Source organism: Hemitrygon akajei, chromosome 9 (assembly GCF_048418815.1).
Source record: "Hemitrygon akajei chromosome 9, sHemAka1.3, whole genome shotgun sequence".
Taxonomy (NCBI): domain Eukaryota; kingdom Metazoa; phylum Chordata; class Chondrichthyes; order Myliobatiformes; family Dasyatidae; genus Hemitrygon; species Hemitrygon akajei.
Genome location: NC_133132.1, coordinates 82,180,017 through 82,195,645, shown reverse-complemented (window position 1 = coordinate 82,195,645; position 15,629 = coordinate 82,180,017). Strand labels below are relative to the sequence as shown.

The window sequence follows — 15,629 nt, the reverse complement described above, 5'->3', positions numbered from 1 at the left end:
ACATTTGCCACTCTCATGTCAACTGGAAATCACCTGTTGCTAAAATCGTAAAATCTTTGATTTGTGTAAACATTCATGCATAATTTCATATAATTCTCCAGCTGCGTTCCTCAGTGGATGCTAATTTTCTGATAGGGTGCAACTTGTACTTTGGATCACCCTCCTCTTGTATTTTAATGAAGCCGATTGCATGTTCCTCTCTTTGTCCAGCTTACTAGGAGGCACCCTGCACTCACACCAAGAGTGACTTGCTGCAACTTAAATGGTGAATTGACAAATTGAAATTGTGTTCATGTTAAAAGGCCATGTATTGGCCAAGTGATCTTCAGTGTTTGCTATACAGGTTTGGTACATTTAATGTCAGAGGAATGTATACAATATACATCCTGAAATTATTCTTCTTCGCAAACATCCACAAAAACAGAGGAGTGCCCCAAAGAATGAATGACAGTTAAATGTTAGAACCCCAAAGCCCCCCCAGCTTCCTCCTCCCATGTGTAAGCAGCAGCAAAGCGCCAACCCCTTTTCCACCAGCAAAATGTTTAAGAATAAGTTTAGAGTAAGAATAAGACGCAGTTTAAGAATAAGGGGATAGGCCATTTAGAACAGAGTTGAGGAAAAACTTTTTCACCCAGAGAGTTGTGGATTTGTGGAATGCTCTGTCTCAGAAGGCAATGGAGGCCAATTCTCTGGATGCTTTCAAGAAAGAGTTAGATAGAGCTCTTAAAGATAGCGGAGTCAAGGGATATGGGGAGAAGGCAGGAATGAGTTACTGATTGTGGATGATCAGCCATGATCACATTGAATGGCGGTGCTGGCTCAAAGGGCCAAATGGCCTACTCCTGCACCTATTGTCTATTGTCTATTGATTTAATGACTATTCCCTTTGCTGTTTGCACATATAAATTGGTACAATCTTCCAACATCAGCACATGTGGAGATTGTAGTGAAGGTAATCAATACAGCTCTAGAAAACAGGATGTGGAGAAGAATATGTTGGCAGCTTTGTTAAACGTAGCTTTATTAAATATGATTGTGTGCTTGAGTAGATTTATAAGATATTGGTGAGACTGTTCTGGAGTACTGTATCTTCTGCTCACTATTCCAAAGGATCCTTTGACTAAGCTGAAGAGGGTTCAGAACAGGTTCACAAGGATGTTGCTGGGACTGAGGGCTTGGGTTATTAGAAGAGATTTCATTGGTTAGCACTGTTTTCACTGATGTGATGGAGGCTGAGGGTTGATATTGTAGGACATATAAAATCATGAGGGCCAGAGATACGGTTCAGGGTTAGTCTTCTTCACAGGAAGGAATGCCTAAACTAGAGAGCATAGGCGAAAGGTGAGAGGGGAATGAAATAAAGGGGCAAGTTTTTCCACACAGTGTGGTGGTTATATGGAATGAGCTGTGAAGGGAAGTGGTAAAGGCAAGGACAATTACAATGGTTGAAAAATATTAGGATGGGTACATGGATAGGAAATGTGTGGGGCGACACAATAGCATAGCAGTTAGCATAACCGCTTTACAGCACCAGCAATCACTTATTGGGGTTTGATTTCCACCACTGTCTGTAAGGAGTTTTATGTTCTCCCTGTGATCATTTTCGTCCAGTTTCCCACCACATTCCAGGTTAGGGTCAGCAAGTTGCGGGCATGTTATGTTTCCGTGGGAAGGGTGGTGACAGTCATGAGCTGCCCCCAGCACAATCCTCAGACTATGTTGGTCATTGGTGCGGAATGATGCATTTCACTCTATGTTTCAATCCGTTGGTGTAGATGTGACAAATCTAGCGAAATACAGTGAAAAGCTTTTGTCTGCATGATATCCAGATAGGCCATTACCTTGGGGTGGCAAAAAGGAAAGCAATGCAGAATGTAGTGCTACAGTTACAGAGAAAGTACAGTGCAGATAGGCAAATAAAATGTAAGGTGAGGTAGACTGAATGGGCAAGAGTGCATCTTTTAGCATCTGAAGGTCTTTTAAACAGGGTAATAAAATGGGATAGAAGCTGTCCTTGATCCTGTTACTATACACTGTATAGCTTCTGTAATCCTTGTCCCTGATGGGAAGGGGAAGAGAATGACCAGGGTAGAAGGGTACCTTGATTGGATTGGTGGCTTTCCCAAGGATTAATTTATCATGTCACTTTTTAGTTCTACCACTAATATCCTTGCTGGACTGATCTATGATTGTCTTTGTGTATGGATCTAGTATGGGCTCCTGACTCTGAATCCTTGCAGAAGGTTTTTCCATGTCTTTGACTCTAAAACCTGTTCATGCTTGGCATTGCTGACCATCTCATTATTTGAGAAAAGGATCTACTAGATTGCATGTACAAAGCCATGCTGCTCTTCAAGTGACAACATTGTGAAGCAAAGTACTCTTTTTCAGATTCCATAGTGATTGGATTTTGGGTCGGCTTGGCTGTCTTCGTGCTCTTCATGTTTTTCGTGTTGATGTTACTAACCAAGACGGGAGCACCACACCAAGAGTAGGTGCAGAAGTTGAAACATTTCTCATTTTGAAACTGTTGCGAAGAGCGTTAAAGGAGTAATGCTTGTTTCTCCCAAAGCCCTACACTGCTTCCAATGAGAGACGCAGGGCACAGGAAAATCAGTGAGAGTGCACTGGAAAGCTGTTTTCCTGAATGAGGGGTTGACAACCAAAGGACTAGGACCATAAGATATAGGAGCAGAATTAGGCTATTTGGCCCATCAAGTCTGCTCTGTCATTTCATCATGGCCGATCCATTTTTCCTCTAATACCGAATCTCCTGCCTCCCCACCCCTCCCCCTCCCCCATATCCCTTCATGCTCTGACCAGTCAATCTGTGGATCTGGGCCTATATTCACCAGAATTCAGACGAATGAGGGGTGACCTCATTGAAACCTATTGAATTGTGAAAGGCCTTGACAGAGTGGATGTAGAGAGGATGTATCCTATGGTGGGAGAGTCCAGAGGACATAGCATCAGAATAGAATTGTGTCCTTTTAGAATGGAGATGAGGATGAATTTCTTTAACCAGAGAGTGTTGAATCTGCAGAATTCAATGAGGTCACCCCTCTTCTGAATTCTGGTGAATACAGACTCAGAGCCATCAAATGCTTTTCATATGGCAAGCCACTTAATAATGAAATCATTTTCGTGAACTTCCTTTGAACCCTCTCTAGTTTCAGCATGTCCTTTCTATGATAAGCGGCCCAAAACTGCTCTCAATACTCTCAAGTGAGGCCTCACCAGTCCTTTATAAAGACCCATCATTACATTCTTGCTTTTATATTCTAGTCCTCTGGAAATGAATGCTAACATTGCATTTGTCTTCCTCACCACCGACTCAACCTGCAAATTAACCTTCAGGGGCTCCTGCACAAGGACTCCCAAACCCCTTTACACCTCAGATTTTTGTATTTTCTCTCCATTGAGAAAATAGTCAACCCTTTCACTTCTTCTACTAAATAACACGGACATGCATTTCCCAAGACTGTATTCCATCTGCCACTTTGCCCAATTTCCTTATCTGTCTAAGTCCTTCTGTAGCCTCTCTCTGTTCTCAAAACTGCCTACCCCTCCACCTATCTTTGTATTGTCTGCAAAGATTGCAACAAATCCATCAATTCCATCATCCAAATCATTGACATATAAGGTAAAAAAAAATCGGTCCCAACACAGACACCTGTGGAACATCACTGGTCACTGGCAACCAACTAGAAAAGCTCCCTTTATTCCCACTCTCTGCCTCCTGCCAATCAGCCTCTGCTTTATCCATGCTAGAATCTTCCCTGTAATACCATGGGCTCATAGCTTGTTAAGTGTGGCACCTTGTCAAAGCCCTTCTTAGAATCCAAGTACACAATAGCAACCAATTCTCCTTTATCTCTCCTGTTTACTATTTCTTCAAAGACTATATTGCAACTGCAACTAGATGTCATCAGTTTAGGGTGAAAGGTGGAATATTTGAGAGGAATCTGAGAGGGAGCCTTCTTCATTCAGGGGGTGCTGTGTGTGTGGAATGTGCTGCTAGCCAAAGTGGTGGATACGGGTTAAGCTTGCAACAGTTAAGAGAAGTTTTGATAGGTACATGGATGAGAGCTGTATGGAGGTCTGTGGCAGATGTGAGTAAATGAAACTATGCAGAAAATGAGACCAGCATGGACTGGATGGGCCACAAATATGAGAAAATCTGCAGATGCTGAAAATTCACGCAACACACACAAAATGCTGGAGGAACTCAGCAGGCCAGGCAGCATCTATGGAAAAGAGTCGAACTGACGTCTCGACCCAAAATGTTGTCTGTTCAGTCTTTTCCATAGATGCTGCCTGGCCTTCTGAGTTCCTCCAGTATTTTGTCTGTGTTGCATAGATTAAGATACCTGTTTCTGTGCTGTAGTACTCTTTTTATTTAAGATATTGCCTTAAGGAAGTTACCAGGGGTCGGGTGTGGGTCAGAAAGGCTGAGTTGTTGGAATATGCATTGTCTGAAAGTTTGTGAGAAATTAGTTCATCGATAGCCTTTAGACGGGACAAACACAAATGCACTGTGTTCATTAAGGATATACAATGCTAATCAAAATGCAGAAAATTGTCTGGAATCTCATCTGTAATCTTCAGCTCCATTACCCTAGAGATATAATTTCATTATAAAGCACATTAGCTGGAGAAACTAGGTATCATTAAAGGGTTGTTGTACGGCAAGAATCGTGTACTCATCTCCTTCACTTATAACAATTGCTTTTACTATTGGAAAGGGTATCTGATTTCTGGACAGTGCTTTAGCTATTGATGTTGTGGAAAATGAGCAATCACCACATTCTTTGATGAAGGGTTTCGGCCTGAAACGTCGTCACTACCTCCTCCCATAGATGCTGTCTGGCCTGCTGAGTTCTGCCAGTATTTTGTGTTTTTTGTTTTTTATTTATTTCCAGCATCTGCAGATTCACTCATGTTACATTCTTTGATATTGTTTCTTCAGGAAAAATAGGAACCATACAGGAAAACAGCTAGAGGTATTTTGCTTTCTCTTATAGTTACAGACAGTGAAGGCAAAATAAAGTTGCTGTTTTCAGACTGGTGGAGAGGGAGGGTGTTCATTTGCTTCAGTGCTTGGGCAGTTCTTTGGAAGTGTGTATTGTCTTTAACCGGAGGAATCTGGGTAAATCTACAACAGAAAGGAGAGTTAATTCTACAGATTACTTCCTGGAGATGATGATGTGGTAAATGTCAAAAATTTATCTATCAGTGGGCATTTTCAGTTATAGTTGAACTTGCTGGGGGTAATGCCACCTCTATTGCATACAAAACGACTGGTGGATGAGGAATTGTAGCCAGAGTTGGGGTTCTTGGCTTGCTCTTGGTACCCCATAGAAACTACCCTATTGGCTGATCCAGTAACAGTTCTGGGACTTGGCCAATGGGTTCAGGTCAGGTGGCAGCCTAGTCCTCAAATTTGGGACTGAATTTTTTTTCTATGCTGATAGCACCCTCTCTTTCAGATTGTCTGTGCAGGCAGCTACATGTTCCCCCAGGAAGTCAAGGCGGCTTGGAGTCAGAGCTGTTGAATCAGACTGTGGAAGTGAGGAAGGTGAACAGAGTGATGGACGACAGCAGTGGATGGAGAATATTTTTGAAATGGGCAGCAATTTCAAAACTCAGAGGTGCAAAGGGACTTGGGAGTCCTCACGTGGAGCGCTAAGGAAGTCGAATGCAATGTTAGTGTTCATTTTGAGACAAGTAGAGTATAAGAGCACGGATATAATGCTGAGGCTTTATAATCAGAATCATTATCAGAATCGGGGTTTAATATCACAGCAGTACAATGCAACACATAATTATAGAGGGAAAAAAACTGAACTGCTGTGTGTGTGTGTGTGTAAAAGAAAATATATATATAATTAAATAAGTAGTGCAAAGAAAAACAAAGTAGGGAGGATTCATGGGTTCAATATCTATTCAGGAATTGGATGGCAGAGGGGAAGAAAATGTTCCTAAATAATCTAAATCATTCAGTGTGTGCCTTCAGGTTTCCTGATGGTAATAATGAGAAGAGGGCATGTACTGGATGATGGGGGTACCTAATGAAGGCATTAGACATTGAGGAAATAACAGGCAAGATAGAGAAAAGAGTGTCAGTGGATGTTGCTTACATGGATTTTCAGAAGGCCTCTGACAAGGTGCTGCACATGAGATTGCTTAACAAAATAATAGCCCATGGTATTCCAGGAAAGATACTAGTATGGATAGAAGATTGGCTGACTGGCAGTCAGACAAAGAGCGGAAATAAAGGGAGGGGGCCTTTTCTGTTTAGCTGCCAGTGACCAGTGATGTTCTGTAGGGATCAGTGTAGGGAGTACATCTTTTCATGTTATATAATAATGATTTGGCTGAAAGAATTGATGGCTTTGCGGCCAAGTTTGCAGATGATACGAAGATGGCTGGAGGGACAGGTAGTGTTGAGGATGCAGGGAGACTGAAGAAGGACTTAGACAGATTGGGAGAATGGACAAAGAAGTGGCAGTGGAATATAGTGTAGTGAAGTGTGCAGTTATGCATTTTGGTAGAAGAGATAAAGGAGTAAACTATTTTCAAAATAAGGAAAAAATTTAAAACTCAGGTGTAAAGGGACTTGGGAGTTCTGGTGCAGGATTCTCTAAAGGGAATGTTGAAGTTCAGTCAGTGGTAAGGATGGCAAATGCAATGTTAGTGTTCATTTTGAGAGGACTAGAATATAAGAGCAAAGATGTAATGCTGAGGCTTTGTAAGGCATTGGCCAGACCGTACTTGGAGTATTGTGACCCCTTATGTAAGAAAAGATGTGCTGGCATTGGAGAGGGTCCAGAGATTAGTGAGAATGATTCTGGGAATAAAAGGGTTTGATAGCTCTGGTTTTGTACTCACTGAAGTTTAAGAGAATGGGGGGGGGGGGGGGGATCTCAGTGAAACCTATTGAAATTTGAAATGTCTGACTGGAGTAGATGTGGGTAAAATGTTTCCTATAATGGGTGAGTCTAGGACTAGAAGACAGTTTCAAAATAGAGGGACATCCATTTAGAATAGAGATGAGGAAGAATTTCTTCAGAGGGTGGTGAATCGGTCGAGAAAACTTGTGTAGCAGCAGAACTCTCAAAAGCCGAGGTGGAGGAGTATGCCTCATGATCAACTCCTCTTGGTGCACAAATAAATTGGTGCTATCCTAATTCTGCTCACCAAACCTGGAATATCTCGCAGTTAAATGCCATCCATTTTACCTACCATGGGAGATTCCTGTGATCATTTTGATAGCAATATACATTCCACCTCAGGCCAGTGTCAGTCGGGCATTAAATGATATGAGTAATGGGATCAACATGCATGAAACAGCTCACCCTAATGCCTTCACCATCATCTTGGGGGATTTTAACCAGGCCAGTCTGAAAAAATCATTGAGCAATTACCATCAACAGATCACTTACAATACCAAAGGAAAAAACACACGACCATCAAGAATGCCTACTGTGCTATTCCATGCCCTCACTTTGGGAAGTCTGATCATCTGGTTGTACTTCTACTCCCTGAGTATAGGCAGAGACTGAAGACTGCAGCACCAGTAGTGAGGACCAAGACAAGGAAAGCACAGGAGCACTTACAGGATTGCTTTGAATTGGTGGTCTGGACCGTTTTCAGGGATTCATCCTTGAATCTAGATGAGTATGCTGCAGTTGTTACCGACTTCATTAAAACCTGTGTGGATGAGTGTGTGCCTAGAAAGACGCTGTACATTTCCAAACCAAAAGCAATGGATGAACCAGGAGGTACGTCATCTGCGGAAGGCTAGATCTGTGGTATTCAAGGCTGGTGACCAAGGTCTGTACCAGAAAACCAGGTATGACTTGCAAAGGTCTATTTCAAGGGTGGAGAGACAATTTTAAACGAGGTTGGAGGTAACATTGGATGTACAACAACTCTGACATGGTTTACAAGACATTACTTCCGACATTACAAGCGAAACCCAATAGCATGAATGGCAGTGATGATTCACTACCAGATGAACTCAATGCTTTCTATTCCCACAATGAAAGGGAGAATATAACTACAGCTGCAAAGATTCCTGCTGCACCTGTTGACCCTGTGATCTCTGTTTTGGAGACCGGTGTTAGACTGTCTTTAAAGAGGGTGAACCCTCACAAGGCAGAAGGTCCCAGTGAAGTACCTGGTAAGGCTCTGAAAACTTGTGCCAACCAACTGGCGGGAGTATTCAAGGACATTTTCAACCTCTCACTGCGACGGCCGGAAGTTCCCATTTGCTTCAAAAAGGTAACAATTACCTAAGGAGAATAATGTGAACTGCCTTAATGACTATCACCCAGTAGCACTCACATCTACAGTGATGAAATGCTTTGGGAGGTTGGTCATGATTAGACTGAACTCCTGCCTCAGCAAAGACCTGGACCCATTGCAATCTGCTTATTGCTACAGTAGGTCAACAGCAGACGCAATCTCAATGGCTCTTCACACAGCCTTAGACCACCTGGACAATACAAACATCTATGTCAGGATGCTGTTCATCGACTATAGCTCAGCATTTAACACCATCATTACCACAATCCTGAATGAGAAATTGCAGAACCTGAGCCTCTGTACCTCCCTCTGCAATTGGATCCTTGACTTCCTAACCGGAAGACCACAGTCTGTGAGGATTGATGATAATATCTCCTCCTCACTTATGATCAACACTGGTGCACCTCAGGGGTGTGTGCTTAGCCCACTGCTCTACTCTCTATACCCAAGACTGTGTGGCTAGGCATAGCTCGAATGCCATTTATAAATTTGCTGATGATAACAGTTGATAACATTGTTGGTAGAATCTGAGATGGAGATGAGAGGGTGTACAGGAGTGAGATATGTCAACTAGTGGAGTGGTGTTGCAGCAACAACCTGGCACTCAACATCAGTAAGATGAAGGAGCTGATTGTGGACTTCAGGAAGAGTAAGACAAAGAAACACAGAAATGGAGAGTGAGCAGTTTCAAGTTCCTGGTATCAAAATCTCTGAGGACCCAACATAGTGATGCAGCTATAAAGAAGGCAAGACAGCGACTATACTTCATTAGGAGTTTGAAGAGATTTGGTATGTCAGCAAAAATACTCAAAAACTTCTATAGTGTACTGTGGAGAGCATTCTGGCAGGCTGCATCACTGTCTGGTATGGGGGAGGGCTACTGCACAGGACCGAAAGAGACTGCAGCGGGTTGTAAATTGAATTGGCTCCATCTTGGGTACTAGTCTTCAAAGTAGTCAGGACATCTTCAAAGAGCGGTGTCTCAGAGAGGCAGCATTCATTGTTAAGGATTCCCAGCACCCAGGGCATGCCCTTTTCTCACTGTTACCATCAGGTAGGAGGTACAGAAGCCTGAAGGCACACATTCAGTGATTCAGTAACAGCTTCTCCTCTGCCATCTGATTCCTAAATGGAGATTGAACCCATGAATGCTATCTCACTTTTTTATATAATAAATAGTTATTTCTGTTTTGCACGATTTTTAATCTATTTGATATACATATGTACCACAATGTACTTATTTATTTTCATCTTCTATATTGTGTATTGCATTGAACTGCTGCTACTAAGTTAAAAAATTTCATTACACGTATCGGTGATAATAAACCTTATTCTGATTCTGAATTTATTGCCGCAGATGGCTGTGGAGGCTGAGTCAATGATTATATTTAAAGTGGAGGTTGATAATTTCTTGATTAGTCAGGCCGTCAAAGGTTTCTGGGAGAAGGCAGTAGAATGGGGCTGAGAGGGATAATAATCAGCCATGAAGGAATGGCAGAGTAGCCAGAAAGCCAAATGGCCTATTTCTGCTCCGATGTCTTGTGTCTTATGGTCTTGTACATTTCGTAAGATCCCTGTGGGGTCATGATAGGATATGGAGAGAATGTCTTCTCAGGAGAGAATCTAGAATAAAGATCTGCAGTCTAAAAATATTGGAGTGATCATTTACACCAGAGGAGAGATTTTCCCGTAGTGTCTATGGGCCTTAGGAACTTTCCTCAAAGGATGGACAGTCTGTAAATATCCTTAAAGCCTAGGCAGAAAAATGCTTGAAAATTAAAAGGCTGAAAAGTTACTCTGGACATACAGAAATATGGAATTGGGGTTGCAATCGAATTAGCCCTGATATCATTCAATGGCAGAACAGGACTGAGAGGCCGAGTGGCATACTCCTGCTCCCAATTATTTGTTTTTCTGCTGCCTACCTCCAAACATCTTTTCCTATGGCTTGTTGTGCACATATTTGCAGGTTTGGTGTCAGGTGCTGAGATTTGGAACAAGTATTTGGATAGGAATGGTTTAGTGGAATACGGAGCAAAATGCATTAAAATGGGATTAGCGTAGATGGGCATCTTGGTTAGCATGGATGAATTGAGCTGAAGGGCTTTTCCATGGTGTATAACTCTGTGAATCTGTGAAGTTTTTTTTAAATGTGCATGCATTGTTTCTGAAAAATCTTTGTTGCATCTTCTGACCTTTTTTAGCAGGAACCTGGACCTTATGACAAAGCAACAAAGAATGAACAGCTTCGCCATTAATTATGTCACATGCAAAACTGATAAAGCCTTTTGCCATCCTGCGAGGGAAGAGTCCAGGTCTCTCTTTCACTTCTATGAAAATGAAGTTGGACATTTAGAAAGACAATTGATGACCAAGGCATCTGATCCGGGGAGCTGTGACCTTCTCCCTCAAGGAGATGGAAGAAGCAAAAGCATGAATGATGCTGCGGACTGCCTAGGTAGATTTGACATCCCAAACTGTGTGACCTTGGATCAAAGCTCCTCCCTGACGTAAGACAATCTCCTGATGTGTGGGCACCCAGTTATTCTTGAAAATAAGCACGATAGGCTGCAAGTTGTACATCAAATGTCTGACTAGTTGTCAATATAATCATGAAACACAACTACAGAAATCCATTCAAAATTTGTAAATTGTGTAGAATGATAGAAAATAATGTTTGACTTCTGTTTATCTGCTGTTCATCACCTCATCTTCTATCTTTAATTCCAAGCCAGTGTTTAGAAATTGAAAAGATATGTTCGTAGAGAATCTTCATACATCTTTATGAAGGGTCAAAAACACTTGAACTAAAATGAATTACCTTCCAGTCAGTGTTAAAGAGTATACTTATACAACATGCTCTGTACCTCTGTCACACTCATTTCCATTGATCTGTTGAACTTCAGTATGAACTGTGAATCATCAACTCTGCCAGCTTGCTATTTCTAGAAGTGTAAGGTTAATTTATTAAATATAATTTGTTTTTAGTATTTTTTCCTTGGAGGTGGTTAATTTATGTTTAAACAGTATTTAACTTTATTGAAATTGCAAATTAAAGAGCTCTGGATGCTTTGCTATTTTATTACAATATTATAAATAGAAGCATTTGTTTTCATAGTGCTATTTCTGTTATTATTTACTTAAGAGAATGCAGTTAACCCAGTTACGCAATGCCACAGCAACAATAGGAGAGATAAGTGACGCATACCTGCTTTCAAACATGAATATTGGACAGTTAATAATGAGGTGTGAGAATACTTAGGACAATTAATAGTGGCATGGCAGCCCCTTTGAAACGGGTTGGCTGTATATTAACTGACATGTCTGGAGATAGTTTAGAAATAGCCACGTGACACAGTGGTACAGCAGTCAATGCCTTGCAGCTCCAGCTATCCAGGCTTAAATGTCAGTGCAGTTTGCATATTTTCCCTGTAACTTTGTGGGTCCCTCTGGTGCTCTATTTTATCTCTCATCGCAAGGACATCTTCACTGGTAGACCATAAACACAAGAGATTCTGCAGATGCTGGGAATCCAGAGCAATACACACAGAATGGAGGCAGAGGTGGTGCTGTCCACGGCCTGCAGGAAGTTGATGTCTGAGTGCAAGGCAGCTGGGGCTGTGGTTTGGAGATGGGAATAAATAGTAAATCTATTTAGCTAGATGAAGCTAGAAAGGTACAGAGAAAAAGACAAAAATGTTACCAGGACTGATGAGCTTGATTTAGAAGATGGTCACAGTCTTTTTCCCATTTCAGGGAAATCTGAAACAAGAGGTCATTGGTTTGAACTAAGAGGGGCAAGTATTAAAGGGGATTCAAGTTCTTTCCACATAGGGTAATGGGGATATGGAATAAGTGGCCAGAGGAAGTAGTAAAATTAAGTACAATTACAATATTTAATTGACATTTGAACATGATTAAAATGTTTGGAGGGGTGTGGGCCAAATGCACACAACTTGCAGTAGCTTAGGAAAGGATGTGTGAAAGTTAGGCTGACGGTCCTGTTTTAGTGCTGTTTAATTCTAAGCAGTATCTTTTTTGTACCATTGCAGAGTCTGAAGCTTTAATCCACAGAGTTCAATTGAAATTGTTGAAAATTCAGGATTTCAATTTCTAGTCAACAGCACTAAAATGACCTCTGCATCATCTGTTTCCCATAAGCATATGCTGTAGATGTTAAAAGTTTCTCAAATATCTGCTTTCAGTGCAATTACATTGATTAAGCTCAAAATCAGTCACGTTACATAATTGAAATTAAGGAGCAACTTGAATTGACAAAGTGACATGTTACATTGACTATTATCTGCCTTATTCTTTGGGATTTTCAACAACCATTCAATATTAAAGAAATACTCAATATTCAATTTGTTGGGATTCAAAAGATTCTACATGACTAGTCAGAGTTCTGAGGTGCTGCTGAGTGGCAAATTTGTGGAGTGTGCAGTGAAGACAAATGAGACTACAGATGTGGAAAGGGGAACCAATAAAAAAAACAATGCTGGTAAAACTGAGTTAAGCAACATTTATAGAGGCTGAATACATAAGTTCATGTTTTGGTTGATACCTTGCATTACGACTGAAAAAAAGATCGCTAGTATCCTTCCAATTTGCATTTGGCCTCTCTAGCAATAGAGAAGGCTGACGAGAGGGAGAGGGAGAGGGGAGACTGGTTTGCAAAAGAGGAGAGTTAAAATGAGAGTTAGAATGTTGCGGCTGAATGCAGGAACTCCACAACATGGTCACATGATCTACGTCTGGTTTCAAGGGAGGACCCCTTGAGAATGCAGTAGAATATAGTATAGAACAGTACAGCACAACAGAACTTCAGTCCACTGTATGTGTTGACCATTTTGTCAGTTTAGTCTGCTTGCACTTGAGCATGCCCACAATTCCCTACCTGTTCACATGTCTATCCAAATGTCCTCTAGCATGTTCTAGGCACTGTGCAAAATAAATAAACCTGTTATTTCCAGTATTTGACATTTCCATCCTGAGAGAAAGACTTGTCATCTACCCTATCTGTGGCTCTCCATAATTCTATATACTTCTATCAGGTCATCCCTCAGCCTCTGACACTCTGGAGAAATCAATCCAAGCTTGTCCAATTTCTCCTTACAACTAATATTTGCTTTGATCAAAAACCTAGGTGAATCTCTTCTGCACCCTCTCCAAACCTTCCTGGGATAGATTTAAAGCCAGATTTATCTGAGGCCTAGTTTGAAAGGTACCACAGAAAATGCACAAACACCAATACTATTCTATATAAAAGGCAACACAAAGATAATATTGAACATTAGAGACTGAAATAGAGTAGTCTGATGTCAAAATTAGTATAATTTATTTTGACAATGCCAAAATATACTTAAATTTATCTCTAATATTTGGCACAATACCAAAAGAAAATTTACATTCAAGCTGATTTTGAAAGGTATGCTACCGAAGAGTTTATATTCGAAGAACACATTAAATACAATTATATGTACAGGTGTAAATAGACAAATGGATATTTAATAAACCTGATCTCTACTAATGTAATAATACTTCATTATTAATTGTCATAAATTAGGAAACTGCCTTGAGAATCACCATTGCTTCTGATTCAGTGTTGTTCCATATCTAATTTCCCACAATATCAGACTACGGGATGCTAACAAAATACTCATAACTGTCAAAAAACTCCAATGTACTTATAGAAATATTGATCTGTTCAAAATAGATGCATGACTATAGTAACAGTACTTCAGATAAATGTCAGAGTTTAATAAGTAAATTAGATGTACTCTTGTAAGATTAATAGGTAGAGCCTATTAACTCGAACTGAAGGAGACTAAGCAGTCAAATCAGCTGTCAAATATTTCATCCAGTTTCTGATCTTTGTAAATATACATACAAAGGTTTTGCAAACAAGCATCAAGATGCCACAGCCTCATAGGCTACATACTAGTATACACATTCCAGTAACAAATTCTATAACATAATAATAGTGAATCATTCTTACAGTATTACAATTGCCTGGTAAACACAGAGATATTTTGCCTCATGGAACCAGGAGCTGGAATAACAACACCCTGTCTTTGCAGCTCACGGAGAACATCCAATATGGAGTCAAGTTCTGTTCTGAAATTTTCCAGTTCATGGTTTTTCAACTGTGCCAGTTTCTTCCACTTCTCCACTTCTTGAAGTTGTTCTGCATCAGCAGAGTGCCGAGCTTTCTGAATTAACTATTGGCAAATCAAATAATAAATGGTTAATTCTGATACCTGCTTCAATTATGCTTTATTTTGTTAAATAAGGCTTGGGTAATTATTGACCAATGCTATGCTAGCAAAAAGTAAGGATATATTTGGAGTAATTGCAAATTTTACAATGCACAACTACTATAAATTAATAATAACTTGATGAGAAGTTTAGGAACTTGCAAATTATTACCCTTAAAACACCCAGAATTGTACTATCTTTGACTGTAAGATATGGGAGCAGTAGATAATAGGATCTTGTTGAAGGTGTAAATATGTTTGACAATAGTGTGTCCAACCATGATATGAGCTTAATAATCACTCCACCCCTAGGTCAAAAAGTTATTTCCTCTGATAATAATTTCATGCATGTTAAATTGATTAAAATATCTTCAAAATATAAAATAAATGATAATCTTAGCATCCACCTTAATTTTGTACAAATGCTTCCCCATCTATTTGTCCATTTAAAGGTTTAAAAATTGGTCTGAGTACTTATTAATGTGATTGGGAGTTCAGTGTTTTTGGTGACATTGTTGACAGATTTGAAAAATCTAGAAACTGAAGTTAAGGAAAGTAGAGATCCAATACAGAGGTTGAATTATCTATGCAGGCCAATATGCACACAAACTGTGGGTGTGAATGTAGTAATGTTCCACTGCATTTAACTTGCAACATCAGTAATCAAACTTAATTGTTTATCACAAATTTGAGTACCATTTCTCAAGTTGACCATAATGCCTTTTAAAGATAGAAGTTTGCACATGATGACACTTGCTCGTTCAAAGTAACAACCCTGGATCAACAGTTCCGTGTGAGCAGCACTTACCATGCAACACAGAGCTTACGTTGCCGGTAATCAGCAGAAGCTCAAGAAATGCAGCTATGATCTGCGCAGCGCGAAGTCATCAAGGCAGCGAAACAATACAGGGACATGATCCAGACACAACTTTCCACCAACACATGCAGCTTATGGCAAGACTTCAAAGTTAAATGCAGTGGAGTTTATAACATTGCTGCCTCTCTCCCAGAGGAGCTAAATCTTTTTTACGCTTGATTCAATGTTGCCAACACTGAGCCCCT

At 40.4% G+C, this 15,629-nt stretch overlaps 2 protein-coding genes across 8 annotated transcripts in view; one reads left to right on the top strand and one right to left on the bottom strand.

Annotated features, from left to right (window-relative positions):
- Positions 1-11,836, top strand: part of mrap2a (melanocortin 2 receptor accessory protein 2a) — a 32,488-nt gene extending 20,652 nt beyond the window's left edge. Inside the window, exons 3-5 of the mRNA XM_073055438.1 lie at positions 2,392-2,491; positions 5,490-5,705; positions 10,515-11,836. Of these exons, the coding sequence (XP_072911539.1) occupies positions 2,392-2,491; positions 5,490-5,705; positions 10,515-10,824 (626 nt within the window). The 3' untranslated portion in view covers positions 10,825-11,836. The remainder of the gene's footprint in view (positions 1-2,391; positions 2,492-5,489; positions 5,706-10,514) is intronic.
- A 1,790-nt stretch (positions 11,837-13,626) lies between these two features.
- The window catches only part of cep162 (centrosomal protein 162), a 107,201-nt gene continuing 105,198 nt past the window's right edge, over positions 13,627-15,629 (bottom strand). For all 7 annotated transcript variants that reach the window (XM_073056452.1, XM_073056453.1, XM_073056454.1 and 4 more), the window contains one exon: positions 13,627-14,531. In XM_073056452.1, coding sequence (XP_072912553.1) covers positions 14,313-14,531 — 219 coding nt within the window. In that variant the 3' untranslated portion in view covers positions 13,627-14,312. The remainder of the gene's footprint in view (positions 14,532-15,629) is intronic.